We start from the raw sequence: 13,490 nt of genomic DNA on the forward strand, positions 1-13,490 counted from the left end.
GCAAATTCATGTTGACAACTCAACTGAACAGAGAATCACCTCCACAAACCAGACTATTTTGTAAAAAGATTACCTATTGGTTCATGTGAACTCTTCCAAGTCCAGGCACCCACACATTAGTGTGGGAGCAGCCTGCAAAACCCTGATTAGCAGCTTCTTTAAAAATCTGCAGGAAGGGTTTTACAAATTCCTCTAGTGTTGGACTGAAATGCAGCATAGTTGGCAAAAATACTGCTGGAAAAAGAACAAATCATCTGATTAGCTCTTGGAGGTAGCTCCAGAGAGTATAATTTGTATGTGATCACCTCCAACTATCTGATAGAAAAACAACTCACAAAAATGATTGTTCATTCTACATACTTATTTTAATAGGAACTACTAGTACATCACTCATCTATTAATTTCCCAAGTCTTAACGACAAAGAACTTAAGTCCAAGAAACACTTTTGGTAGATCTCATTTAGCAATGAGTTGAGCACAGTGAAGCTGGTACTCTCATATGTTGCTGACGTGGCTATAATGTGGAATAACTTGAGGGAAGATACTGGATTGGCCAAAAGGCTCATTCGGTAAAAATAAGACATATTTTCACCAATAACTTTACTGATCAATGTAGTCACTAACAGAATCAATGTTTTGGCCAACCCAATAGTATTTACCAATTGCAAAGTTGTTTTTTAACACAGGGAATCTAGAAATGTATCACAGATACTACACAGGCAACTATTTAAGCAGACCATTAACAAAAACATTTACTGCAGCAGGATTTACAAATGCAAAGCTGGAAATAAGCTCAATGTTCAAGAGTAGTCAACTCCACCCCCACCCCCGCCAAATCAGGAGTACATCAATGAGACAGTCAAATGAGATCAACCTCAATGCCTGACATAAAATGATCTATATTAAGTATCTGTATACACTGTTGCATAAATTCTCAAAGATATTACTTACATCGAGTGTTTCTAATAAAGAGGACCACTGTACTACTATTTCACCATGTGTACCTGTACTACTGAGAATCTATTTAATTCTTCTCTATTCCTGCCACTCATTGGGGCAGGCGGAGAGTAACCCCAGCCTTCAGTTGTACAACTCCAAAAATCGCATGTTAGATGATCCTTAAGTAATTTGGTATTATAAACAAACATTGGCACTTTAATGATTAAAATAAACATCACATTGTTACCTGATTTAGAGGACGGGATACTTGCACTATTTATACTCCCTGTTCTTCAGAACCAGGTTACATACAGGTAATTTTCCCCCCAGAAACATACATCATTTTTGGGAAGCAAGCGATTTATAGAAGGAAAAAAAAAACAAAACGGGATCTTCTTCACATTCAGGCAAAAACTATAATCAATGTATTTAGACTAGAGATTTTATTGTAGAAGGAAAAAGGATAGAGGCACAATAATGTTTGGCATTTTTAATTTAGGTTTGTTTTATTTAAGTTTAATGTTAATCCATGCTGTGTTTCAGTAAGAACAATACAGATTCTGTATCTGTGGCTCCAGTCAGATATCCAGTAGTACAAATTAGCTTCAAGTTACACATACTGAACAAAAGAGGTTGAGCGAGCGAAGGAGGGGAGGGGCGGGGCCCTGGGGGAGAGGGGAGGAGAAGAAACAAAGAATTGAACACGCATGCAGGCTTTTCCATACCACCTTCAACGCTAACCTGCTTCAGAGGGAGAGTAAAAGTAGGCAAGAATGAGCAGCCACGGATTGTTGAACTGTTACCAGCACCACGCTTTTCAGCAACATTTCAGCAGAGTTTGAAACACTTTTTTACAGCAAAACCATTACAACAAACTCTCCAAAAAACCTTTTTACCACCTCAAGCTAACATCCAATTAAGTTTAAACATTGGTATAAAATTCAATTTAAACAATTAGAAAAAGGGAAAATGATACCACATACACCAATATAGTGTGATTAACCTTTCTCTTAGATGCTTGCATCATGTAAAATTCTAATGGCTTTCGAATGTAATTTCCATTTCTAATGGTGATCTTGCCACATCTGGCAGGAGACAATACAGTAATGCTGAAAAAGCCTCTATGCAGTCCTGTTAGTGTTCTTAAAGAACCTAAAAGCTGGGACCAGTAAAATCCACAGAAATTCACTCTTGCCTTTAAGAACTTTTGAAAACTGTTTAAAAAAAAAAAAAAAAAACCAACAGGGCAGGAACCTAAATTCTGAGACCAAATGTAAAAGTCAGATTTGGTGGTTCTCAGTGACAATGGGGGAATTTCCAAGAGGGATGGGATGGGAAGGTCTAGGGTGGTCAGAGATGGTTTCTCTTGTTGGCTTTTATGTCTCACTGATTTTCATCTTCCACATCCTGCAGCGCTTCTTTATTCTGCTCTTCACCTGCAAAGAAGAATGACAATTAATTTATAACCTACTAAACTAGGTTGCTGTGGGGACAGACAAAGGTATCATTCCAAGCATAAGACTCCTTATATTTAATACAACTGGTATAAACACAGACAGGCAAAGGACTTCTACCATCCTTGACACCTTAGATGCCTAAGCCAAGAGGTGCTGCTGGATCAAGGTCCTGAATGATCACAGGATGAAAAAAAAAAAAAAAATTGATGCATAGTAAAAGTCAATGTTTTTATGCTAAAAAAGCTCTTAAGTAGACAGCCAAGGTAACCACATTATTAAAATGATTTTCAAGCTTTCATGTATATCTTGAGTCAAAATACTCTTTCTCAATAACCTCACCTCTTCAAGAACCAAGAGTATTTTATAAATTTTTGCAAAATCTAATTGATCTGAAGGTTCATGAGAACTGAGCAGTAAAATGATTCAAAGGAGTTGGAGGATTCTGCTTTTGTAAATGAATATTTTACACACTTTGTATCTTGGACAATTGCACCAAACCATAAACCAAATCTCTCACACCAGAGTGGAACAGCATGCTCAAAGTAAACCAGACCACTGAGGTTATTAAAGAAGGGCATTTGGACCAGTTCTCTCATGCCACTTTTCTCTCCCCTTTGAACATGATTATTAATTAGCCTGAGGAATTTCAACTGCACTATGACATGCAATCGAAAGCCAGCCTATTCACCAGTCATCTACCTATTAATAAGCATAAGACAGCCATAATAAGGAAGCATGCAGGCTTCTGCCAAAAAATAAGCAGATAAAAGTTAAATTATTTTGTGCTGTAATAAACCATTAAGTCCTAAGTAGTTACTAGTTTGATCAAAATAAATGAAAAATCAATTAACTAATCCAACAATCACGATACTTTAGATAATTCATCCATTCACACTACTTGTTAAATTACTCATTCAGAATGGAAAAATGACACTAAGACCAGCTCCCTACAGACATAAAGCAAAACTCTGAGGAACACTTTTAAATGGTCTTGTCTTAAAGACCTTGATACTATAAATGCTGTCATTGCAGTAAGGGTAAAGATAGTTTTAGTCATTTCAACATTTTTTTTTGTGATAAAAATGTTTGCAATTTATTGTTTTAATAAAGTATTTAAGGTACATAAAGATTTTTTGACTCACATTTAGAAAGACATGCAAAGAAAAGACAAAAACAACCATTTACTGAGGGAAGAAATGATGGACCACCCAATTGTTCTCCCAATGAACAATAATGTATTCAAACTTAAGAAATGATAAGAACATTCACACTCATTTTCAACAGCAATACACTGCCAAAATACGGTTAACATACATCAATAGAGCACACTCTTAATTTACTTATAAGCAACCACTAGATTTGCCAAAAGTTCCAAGTAACTCTGGCGTAAAAACATTGTCAAAGAAGTCACACTCAACCAGAAGTAGACAGGGGTAGCAGATCATAAATGTCTTAAAAAGGTTTTGCATCCTGGGATGTATAACAGGCAGTTTTTTAAGCAACAAGATGATGATATGCAGGCATGATTAGTGAAGAACCAAAACTAAAAGCAGAATTCACTGTGCCATGATGATGACTTACAAAGTAGAGTTTTTAGGAAAGGAAGAGTTGGATTTTCCTTTAGGAATCTATATTGTAAGGAGAAAGGGAGGGAGAACAATCATATGAAAGCAACATTACAAGAAAAATAAACCAAGAGCAGGACAAAGGAAAACACCAATGATTTAGGGGAATCAGATTTCAGAATCTTACTTTGTATGAACTTCACTCTAAGAAATAATCTGTTCCTTTTTAAGAGGATGAAATATCCTCTTAAAAGGTATACAGAAGGGGGAAAACGTTTCCTCAGATATGTATTTCCTTGCCCAGTTTCTGGATTGGGAAGGGAGAAAGGGAACAAGCAGAGATTCCTCTCTATGAACATGTGTATTAAACAGTCCTCTGATCTTAGGTTCAAAGAAAAAGGACTGAAATTGCTTGATGAGAAAAAGTGGTGCTCCCTTTAAAGAATTATGTTTGAACAGACCCAGACAGACATTAGCATTCTGCAGGCAAAAAGAATACAAGCATGTATAAGTAAAGGTTTGTGAACAACACAAATTTCATTGATTTCTTTGTTTAGAAACCCTCAATTCAAATGGTTTTTTACACCACTTTTCACATTTAAAGTAAAAAAGGAGAAAACAATCTAAATAATCCTTCAACTAAGTGCAAGTAACATCCTAACTTCATAACCCAAATTCTTCTCATTCAGCATTGATTCTAAATCACAAAACCAACTTAACATGTAATACCTTACACCTTTTAGCAAAACTGGCAAATAATTTTCTAGTGTCAACAATTTGTAATTTCAGACAGCTTGTTTATTTTGCTAAGATTTCAACAGACCACTTGAATTTTTCAAGATAAACTATGTTTCCTAATTCCAAATATTTTGTAACACACCTCTTAAAAGGAAAATTATCTGTCTCAATGAAATTTAATTAATTGGTCAATCTATGAAACCATAAGGAATTGATGCAACTGAATTTCACTAGTTTAAGTGTTTAAGATTAAAGAGAAATCTACCCTAAAGTGTAATTAAACATTTTGTACAAAGAACATTCCCAACTATGAAAACATAGTAAATTTAAAGATATTTTATTTTTAAATAATCCATTTAATAAAACATGCTTGATAACCAAGAAAAAGAGTATCTTTGATTCTGTATAAATGGAATCACAATCTACCTTAATCGATTCTTGGTTATGAGTGGTAACAGAAAATCAGACTATTTTTTTTTATTTTTGGAATCTAGCAACTTTATAGAAGGTGACATCTGTACCAAATAATGTGTCCAAAAAAACCACCCACTTTTCAAAATCACCTTTGTTGTTGGTGGTATTTTTCACCCTCAAAAAATATCCCGAGAGATCAAAGAGGTATAGCTTACTTTAGGTCAATACCGCTTACCAAACTCTCCACATGCTTTTTCCTTTTATCCCCTCAAACAGGCAGAGAGATATTAGTCTTCTCTGAGCTGGGGGTGACTATGAAGAGTCCACAGCTATCTGGCCATTCTTCTTAGTAGTTATTGTTAGAATACAATAGAATTTAAAGCTGGAAGGAACCCCAGTCATTAGTTCAGAGATGGTTTAGTTGGTTTTGAGTCCCACAGATAGTGGTTGCCTGCAGTGCTGTGCTGACGAAAAGTAACCTGTGACTCCATCTGGCTTTGTTGGTGAAGTGCGCAAGTAAGTCACATGCACCACAAATCTCAATCCAAAGCTAGTCAAGTTCTAAATGGTTCACAGAGCTACTGCATGCAGCAGTCCCCCCTAACTCTCACTGACCGTAAGATAAGATAATTCTAAAATCTGACTGTCCTTTCAGTGCCAATCTACATTTCCCTGACATCCATTTTCAGAGACATCTTTAAAAAGTTATGTTTCCAAATACAATATATGTTGGTCTGACCAAGAGAAATTACATCTAGCCTCAAGGAATACAAAACATGCTTCAGTTTGGGTAATACACTTTTAAAGGATCTGTAACTAAAAATGGCAAATGTTGTTTCCACTCCCTGTATCACCAGAGCCAGTTACAAACACTCTTATAATTATCATGTCACACTAGTTTGTGTCCATCTCCCCGTGCAGTTCCCCCACCCTTTCAATGATCTATCATGGGTAAAAACAATTCTTTAGAAATGAGTAGAATAAAATATTCTTTAAAATCAAGAAATGTGACAAATTTGGTCCCTTACAGATATCTGGAATAATCATTAAGCACCTACCCTACTCCTAACCACAAGATTAAATTTTATAAAATGCTCTAGTAACTATTTACAACTGCAACTTCTAGAAAACAAAGAGACTATATCAGATCTCTTAAATAAGGATCTATATGAGCAGGGTGTTTCATCTGTTGTACAGAATACAGAGGGAAATTAGTCTTTTTTTAGATAAAAGATTTTCACACAGAAAAGATACCATAAATATCTACTTATAACCATCTAAGTTTTAAAATGAGGATTGCCACTCAGCCAAAACAGTGACAACAACAGTAAAATATAATTAACCTTAGATCCCTAAAATTGAATCTGAGGAATGGTAATATGAACTGCTTCCTCTCCATCTTTCAAAACTGACAGAACAGAAAACTAAGTTTAGCCCATGTTATGACAGGTAAATCTTTAAATCTTTGATTATTAACAAAACAGGCCTTTTACATTATTATCTTACAGACCAAAATGTAAGGCTGTACTTTGATACCATTTCCTGTAAAGGTAATAATTAAAATTTGATAGTTTGGAGGGTAGGCTGAGTCTAAGTTATAGCATAATGTAAAGAAATCCCAATTTTCTATGAGTAAATAGATCCAACAACTGAAAGAGACACATTTTAACTTCAGTCTCCTTACCATCACCCTGCATGTCTGAAGTCCATAGTGTCAGATTATCACGTAACAACTGCATGATAAGTGTAGAGTCCTTATAGCTTTCTTCACTCAGCGTGTCCAGTTCTGCAATTGCATCATCAAAAGCTGCTTTTGCCAACCTACAAGAATTCACATAATGTATCATGAAAAAAAAGTCTGAAATAAACTAAACAAGTCCAAAAACAGATTCTAGAAATGACATAGTTAAATCTCAGTCATTTCTTTAGTTATCACTACTAGACACTATTAGACACTGAATGCTTGGCACTGCAATGCTTTAGGCACTGAAAACAGGTGTTACTAATGAAACTCCTTTTTAAATTTTGTAATCCAGCAACTGTGCAACTAGTGAAACTTGTTGGAGTTCCACTTATTACTATGCTTCTGACAAGCAGACCCAATCCCATCCAAGCCACCATCAAAATATATGCATGTGAAAGGTATTTCCAAATTCTAGTCACTTTAACTTTATTTAATACAGTTTTAATGCAAAAAGAAAAAATTCTGGGACAGTATCTCACTATTTAATCCAATAAAATTTAAGGTTAACACAGCAAGAAAGAAAAAAACCCCACAAAAATGAGATCATATAAGCCATTTACTACAGTTAAGAAACAAAATTCACCTTTACTTTTTGAGTACTGTGTACTATGTACATCAAGTGATGCTGGGAACAGGTAGGAAAAAGAGCAAAGAGACATATGAGTCCACAATGAACTTTTTAAAAACACCTAAAATAGAGGGAGTGACATAAATAGCTACTATAACATAAAAATGAAGTGCCAACCTAGAAAAGTACTTCAGGGACCCAAGAGGGTAAGCAAATTAGGAAGTCATACTTGAACAATCTTAATGGGTAGAAAGAGCACAAATGGCATACTTCACATTAAAGCAGAAGCACGGAAAGGACTTAGGTTGAAGCTGTGCGTTCAACGGCTAGACTAGAGAATGGCAATCAAAGAGTCAACCAATACTATCCCTGAACAGCCATAGCTTCTTCAGTTAAGATACATTACCTGCTTGGACTCACTCAACTAGCCATCTAGAAAGTTTTTAGATGAATTAATATTGATTTTTCATTCAAAAGAATCCACCTGACAGCTGAAAAATCTCTTTCAGGGAATATCTGATTCCTACATACCCAAGAACACCGAAGTTACTTTGTAATGCGTACTCCTATTGTATGATTTATCTAAAATGGGCAAATTCATAGACAGAAAGAGATTATCAGAAAATCAGACAGAGGTGGATATAGTGTTATTGTTTAGTGGCAAATTTGTTTCAGGTGATAAATAAGTTTTAGAAATAGATGCAACAGACGATATTGCGGGTGTATTTAATGTCTACCCACTCCAGGACTCTTGCCTGGAGAATCCCATGGACAAAGGAAACTGGCGGGCTTCCCTGGTGGCTTAGTGGTAAAGAATCTGCCTGCAGTGCAGAAGGAGACCTGGGTTCAATCCCTGGGTTGCGAAGATGCCCTGGAATAGGATATGACAACCCATTCCAGTATTCTTGCCTGGAAAATTCTATCAACAGAGGAGCTACTATCCAAGGGGTCAGAGTCGGACATGACTGAGCACACATGCACACCCACTTAATGTCACTGAACTGCACACTGAAACACAGAATGATAAACTTCATGCCACGTATACTTAAATAAAAAACCATGCACATATATTCCTTAAATTTATGTATCAAAACTGGGAATAACCTGAAGTATAAATGGGGTAACACTTTTAAATATATCAATAAGATGGCAAACTTTACAACAGAAAATACAGCACAGTATGCATACTAAGAGCGTAACTATATTGAACAGGAGACAACGACTGAAAGCTAATATACAAAATTAAAGATAATTCTATTATGAAAATCCCTCGTTCCTTACTCCTACTCTGTAACAAGATTCTTTTCACTCTACCAATCAAATTTTTCCTCATCACATAATTATCCTAACTACTATCCTAGTGAACTGAAATAGATCTATCTTTGCATCATCCAAAACAGTTGTGTTAAGAGCCAAAATTCTTCATTACAGGACCAAGTCAAGGAAAGCAGCCCCAGGGAACAAGACAGAAAAACAAGCAGCTATTTTTTGGGGGGGTAACCTTTTTCACTTTCACAGTCAAGTTTTTTTTCTCTTTAGAGACTTACCTGCAGGCACGGTCGGGGGAATTAAGAATTTCATAGTAGAATACAGAAAAATTGAGAGCAAGACCTAAGCGAATGGGATGTGTTGGTGGAAGTTCTGTCATTGCAATATCACTAGCAGCTTTATAAGCCACTAGGCTGTTCTCCGCAGCCTCCTTCCTGTCATTTCCTGTGGCAAATTCAGCCAGATACCTGTGGTAGTCCCCTTTCCTAAAGCAAAACAAAACAACAACAAAAACACAGCATTTAAAGTTGTTAAAAAATTTTCTCTATTACATAAAATCAAGTTGTGATAAAAAACATGAAACAACAGATGTATATATTTCAATAATTCAAAAACTTTCAGGAATGACTCAAATTTCACATTTCCAAGTATAAGCAAAATCCTAGAGAAATTAACTGAAAACGTTAAAAAAAATCAACAAATTTTATCACTCGATAGACCGGAATTAAACATAGAAAGTGGTTACAAAGAACAGCACAACAGTTTGTTAATGATGGAAAAAAAAAAAAAAACTATATAAAATGTTAAGACTGAACTGTGTAAGGCATTGCTTACAGCTAGTGGGTATCTCCCACACAAACAAATGAATATATAAATAGGTTAACATAAAATTTAGTACATTTTTTATAGCTATTGTCTATCTTAAATGCAGTAATACTGACTGTTCTTAGCAGTGAATTTGCAAATGAGTATTCAAAAACTAAGTCTTGAGAATCACTCCTCTTAACTATCCTTCCAACATTAAATAGAATGTTGAAAAATCTATATGAAAAATTGATGATTCTAAGACAGCTAACATTTAATCTGATTTATTTAATCTGATTATCTTCCCTTCTAGTATAGGACCTACATTTTATAATAGAAAACCTTGGACTCGCCAGTGTTAGCTGCTGGAATGAGGTGTTTGTCCAGTACATCCAGAATGTCACAACAGATTAACTTTAGCTCAGTCTCAACCTGAAAAATAAAAGAAGTCAAAAATTATTTAAGAAATTACACAAATTATCACATTCTACCTCTGGTTTTAGAGAAAAGAACCATATTAAAGAGAACATATATATCCCTCTCCAAACCTCCTTTTCCACTCGATACAAAAGCAGAGAAAACCTGTCTCCGGTTATTGTGAAGTATTTCTTCCTACATGCCATTAGTTAAGTGATTGGGCGGGGTGGGGGTGGGGGTGCGCGACAACTCACAGTTCAGCTATAGAAGACTGTGATTACTATTTACTGAATGCAACATATTAACTAGCTTTTTTAAAAAAACTAGCTTTTGTCTCCACTTACATGGGAAAACAAAGATCACCATATTTGACCAAAGATAACTAACTTAAAGAACTTAGAAGCAGAGTGAAAACCTGAACCCAAGTAGGCTGCATGGCTAGGCTCACAGTTTCTAAGGGATGGAATAAAAACTTAAAGCCAGGCATTCTGCCTCCACGACTCACATTCCTTAACCACTATTATAGTGAAAGTGAAGTCACTCAGTCGTGTTCAACTCTTTGCAACCCCATGGACTGTAGCCAACCAGGCTTCTCCGTCCATGGGATTTTCCAGGCAAGAATACTGGAGTGGGTTACCATTTCCTTCTCCAGGGGATCTTCCCGACCCAGGGATCGAACCCAGGTCTCCCGCACTGGAGGCAGACACTTTAACCTCTGAGCCACCAGGGAAGCCCAACCACTATTATGCTCAACTGTAAATCACCTTACTGATAGATCCATAACCAGCTACGACATCAAAAGTCCACAGACTGAAGTAAACACTGCCACTCATTTCAATTCGTTTATCATGCCAAAAACACATACTACCTCTTAACACACATATACATTCTTCTCTCAATTTTGTTACTACAATGTCTTCCCTGGTGGCTCCAAGGGTAAAGAATCTGCCTGCAATGCAAGAGTCCCAGGTTTGATCCCTGGGTCGGGAAGATGCCCTGAAATCCACTCCAATATTCCTGCCTGGAGAATTCTGTGGACAGAGGAGCCTTAAGGGCCACAGTCGATGGGGTCACAAAGGGACACAGCTGAGTGAATAATACTTTTACTCTTTCACAATGACATTGTTTAACCTCTCCAAATTCATTTTGTGCCCTCTGCAACCTTCTTTCCATTGTAAATAATTCTCCCACTAATCTTCTATAATCTTACTGATTCTAAGTAAAACCAGCTCTCTCCTGAATGAACTACCTTCTTTATGGCTTTTCAAGTAGAGATAGATTGCTCTAAGAGGAGGATGACTTCTGAATTCAGACTCTTAAGTCCTCACTGACTTAGGATGACTGTTTTAATACTCCAAACCCTTCCTCCCTTGGAAGCTCCTCCACTATGTTTTAAAATGTCAATTTCTGTCATCAATAGATCTCTGCAGGCCCTTCACCCACATTCACTAGTATCTACAGCTAACCTCTCCAATTCCTGGTATCACACATCAAGGCATTATCATGTTCCTTTCAATGTAGTTCTTGATCTCAACTCCATGACCTTTATTTGTGCACTCTTAACTGTGCTATTCTAGCCTGGAATTTTTAAGTTCCAATATTTTACTACTGGATTACAACTTCTTTTTTTAGTTCCTTTACTCCTGTTATTTATACTTAGAGACACATCAAGACCTCCAGTCTCTTTTCTTTCATCTTCTCCCAATTTATCAGTTCCTCTCTTTGCTTCCTGCTTCCTTTCCTTCTTACCCCAAATCCCACAATCTAGCACACAGACTTCTCCCTTCAGCACTCTCAACCTCCTCATTTCCTCATCCCTCTGAAACACCAACCTGAATACCGACAATCTTTAGTCTTCGTTCCAATGTGTTTGAAGGTAATGGTCACACTGGTACCAGCTCACCACTTTCTATGTGATCCCAGGTATGTTAATCACTCAGAACACCCGTCTTTATCTAGGAACTAGAATAATATCTACCCTTTACAGGGTCATTTAAAGATTAAATACAGTAACTTGCACACATATTTTGTAATTCAGAAATATATCATGTAAGTCAGCAAATGCTGTTTCCCCTTTCCCTCTATCCACCAAATTCACTCCATGCTAACTTTGTGACAGTTTTTTTAATTTCTCCCACTGTATTTTTTTGTTTGTTTTCCACTGTACTTTTAAAAGTGTGTTTAGAATCAGTTTCTCAACACTCAACGGGGGGGGGGGGGGGGGGGGGGCTACTCTATGCCTAATAGGATGCTTAGCAGTAACCTCATCTCTACCCACTCAAGTTGTGAAAACCAAAAATGTCTCTACCAAATGTCCTCTGAGGAGCAAAGTCACTTCTGGTTTGAGAACCAGTGCACTAGATTAAACTTTCTTGACCAAAAGCCACAGCAAGAAAAACATTACACATCAGTGTAAACCCACATATAATATCTGAGACAATAAACTTACCAATACCTGACACCCTCTGATATTTTCTATTATAAAAACTGACTAGACCTATCTTTCATAAGGATATTAACTATCTCATTTTTGTACCCATATTACCTATCAACTGATGTACATAACAGGCACATGAATACTGGTTAAGCTGTCCAGAATGGTAATTTCAAGGTACTCAATGAAGTATTTTGTAGTCACCACAATAGAAATAATGATTAAATTAGTTGTCTACTTGTGTGGTGCTCTCTGCAGCTTTCAGGAAAAAAAAAAGTCTTCTCTCTCCTAAAATACTGTATAGCCTCTAATTCTCAACCCAGATGAGTAAAAGATGTAAATCCAGTAAAATATAAAATATACACTACACAGGTATACAACAATGTGTGTACTAGGCTAAGGTCTCAATAGTCTAACACCTCAGACATCAATCTTTGGGCTTCCCTCACAGCTCAGTCAGTAAAGAATCTGACTGCAATGCAAGAGACCTGGGTTCGATTCCTGGGTTGGGAAGATCCCCTGGAGAAGGAAATGGCAATCCAGTCCAGTATTCTTGCTTGGAAAATCCCATAGACAGAGGAGCCTGGTGGGCTACAGCCCATGGGGTCGCAAAGAGTCGGACATGACTTAGCGACTAAACCACAGGATATGACAAGATATGTCTAGGATATGCAGGCCACCCAGTAACTCAGACAGTAAAGAATCTGCCTGCAATAGAGGAGACCCAGGTTTAATCCCTGGGTTGGGAAGATCATCTGGAGAAGCAAATGGCAACCCACTCTAGTATTCTAGCCTGGAGAAGCCCATGGACAGAGGAGTCTGGTGGGCTACAGTCCATGGGGTCACAAAGGAGTCAGAACACAACTGAGCGACTCTAACACTAGGATGTAACAATCTCACCATTTGCCGATATTCCCGAATCATTTTTAGTTTGTCTTCTCCTCCCTTGTTTTCTTCTTTCTGTTCAATGCTGCTGATTATTCTCCAGGAAGCTCTTCTAGCTCCAATCACATTTTTATATGCAACAGATAGGAGGTTTCTTTCTTCAACTGTCAACTCCACATCCATCCCTGCTACTTTCTTCATTGACTCCACCATTTCTATAAGTGAAAAGAAAAATCAGACCTTAGAAACTAAGTTT

General features: G+C 36.8%; 1 protein-coding gene across 3 annotated transcripts in view; it reads right to left on the minus strand.

Annotated features, from left to right (window-relative positions):
• Positions 1-1,419: 1,419 nt before the first annotated feature.
• YWHAE (tyrosine 3-monooxygenase/tryptophan 5-monooxygenase activation protein epsilon) overlaps positions 1,420-13,490 on the minus strand; it is a 34,292-nt gene continuing 22,221 nt past the window's right edge. The window contains exons 2-7 of one of the 3 annotated variants that reach the window (XM_027975154.3): positions 13,250-13,449; positions 9,824-9,930; positions 8,973-9,179; positions 6,798-6,934; positions 3,978-4,024; positions 2,313-2,375 (exon numbers count right to left, since the gene is read on the minus strand). In XM_027975154.3, coding sequence (XP_027830955.1) covers positions 4,017-4,024; positions 6,798-6,934; positions 8,973-9,179; positions 9,824-9,930; positions 13,250-13,449 — 659 coding nt within the window. In that variant the 3' untranslated portion in view covers positions 2,313-2,375; positions 3,978-4,016. Of the gene's footprint in view, positions 6,935-8,972; positions 9,180-9,823; positions 9,931-13,249; positions 13,450-13,490 lie in introns of all 3 variants that reach the window. The other 2 variants (XM_027975153.2, XM_060395312.1) reach the window with 2 other exon arrangements.

The sequence above is a fragment of the Ovis aries genome, chromosome 11 (assembly GCF_016772045.2).
Source record: "Ovis aries strain OAR_USU_Benz2616 breed Rambouillet chromosome 11, ARS-UI_Ramb_v3.0, whole genome shotgun sequence".
Taxonomy (NCBI): Eukaryota; Metazoa; Chordata; class Mammalia; order Artiodactyla; family Bovidae; genus Ovis; species Ovis aries.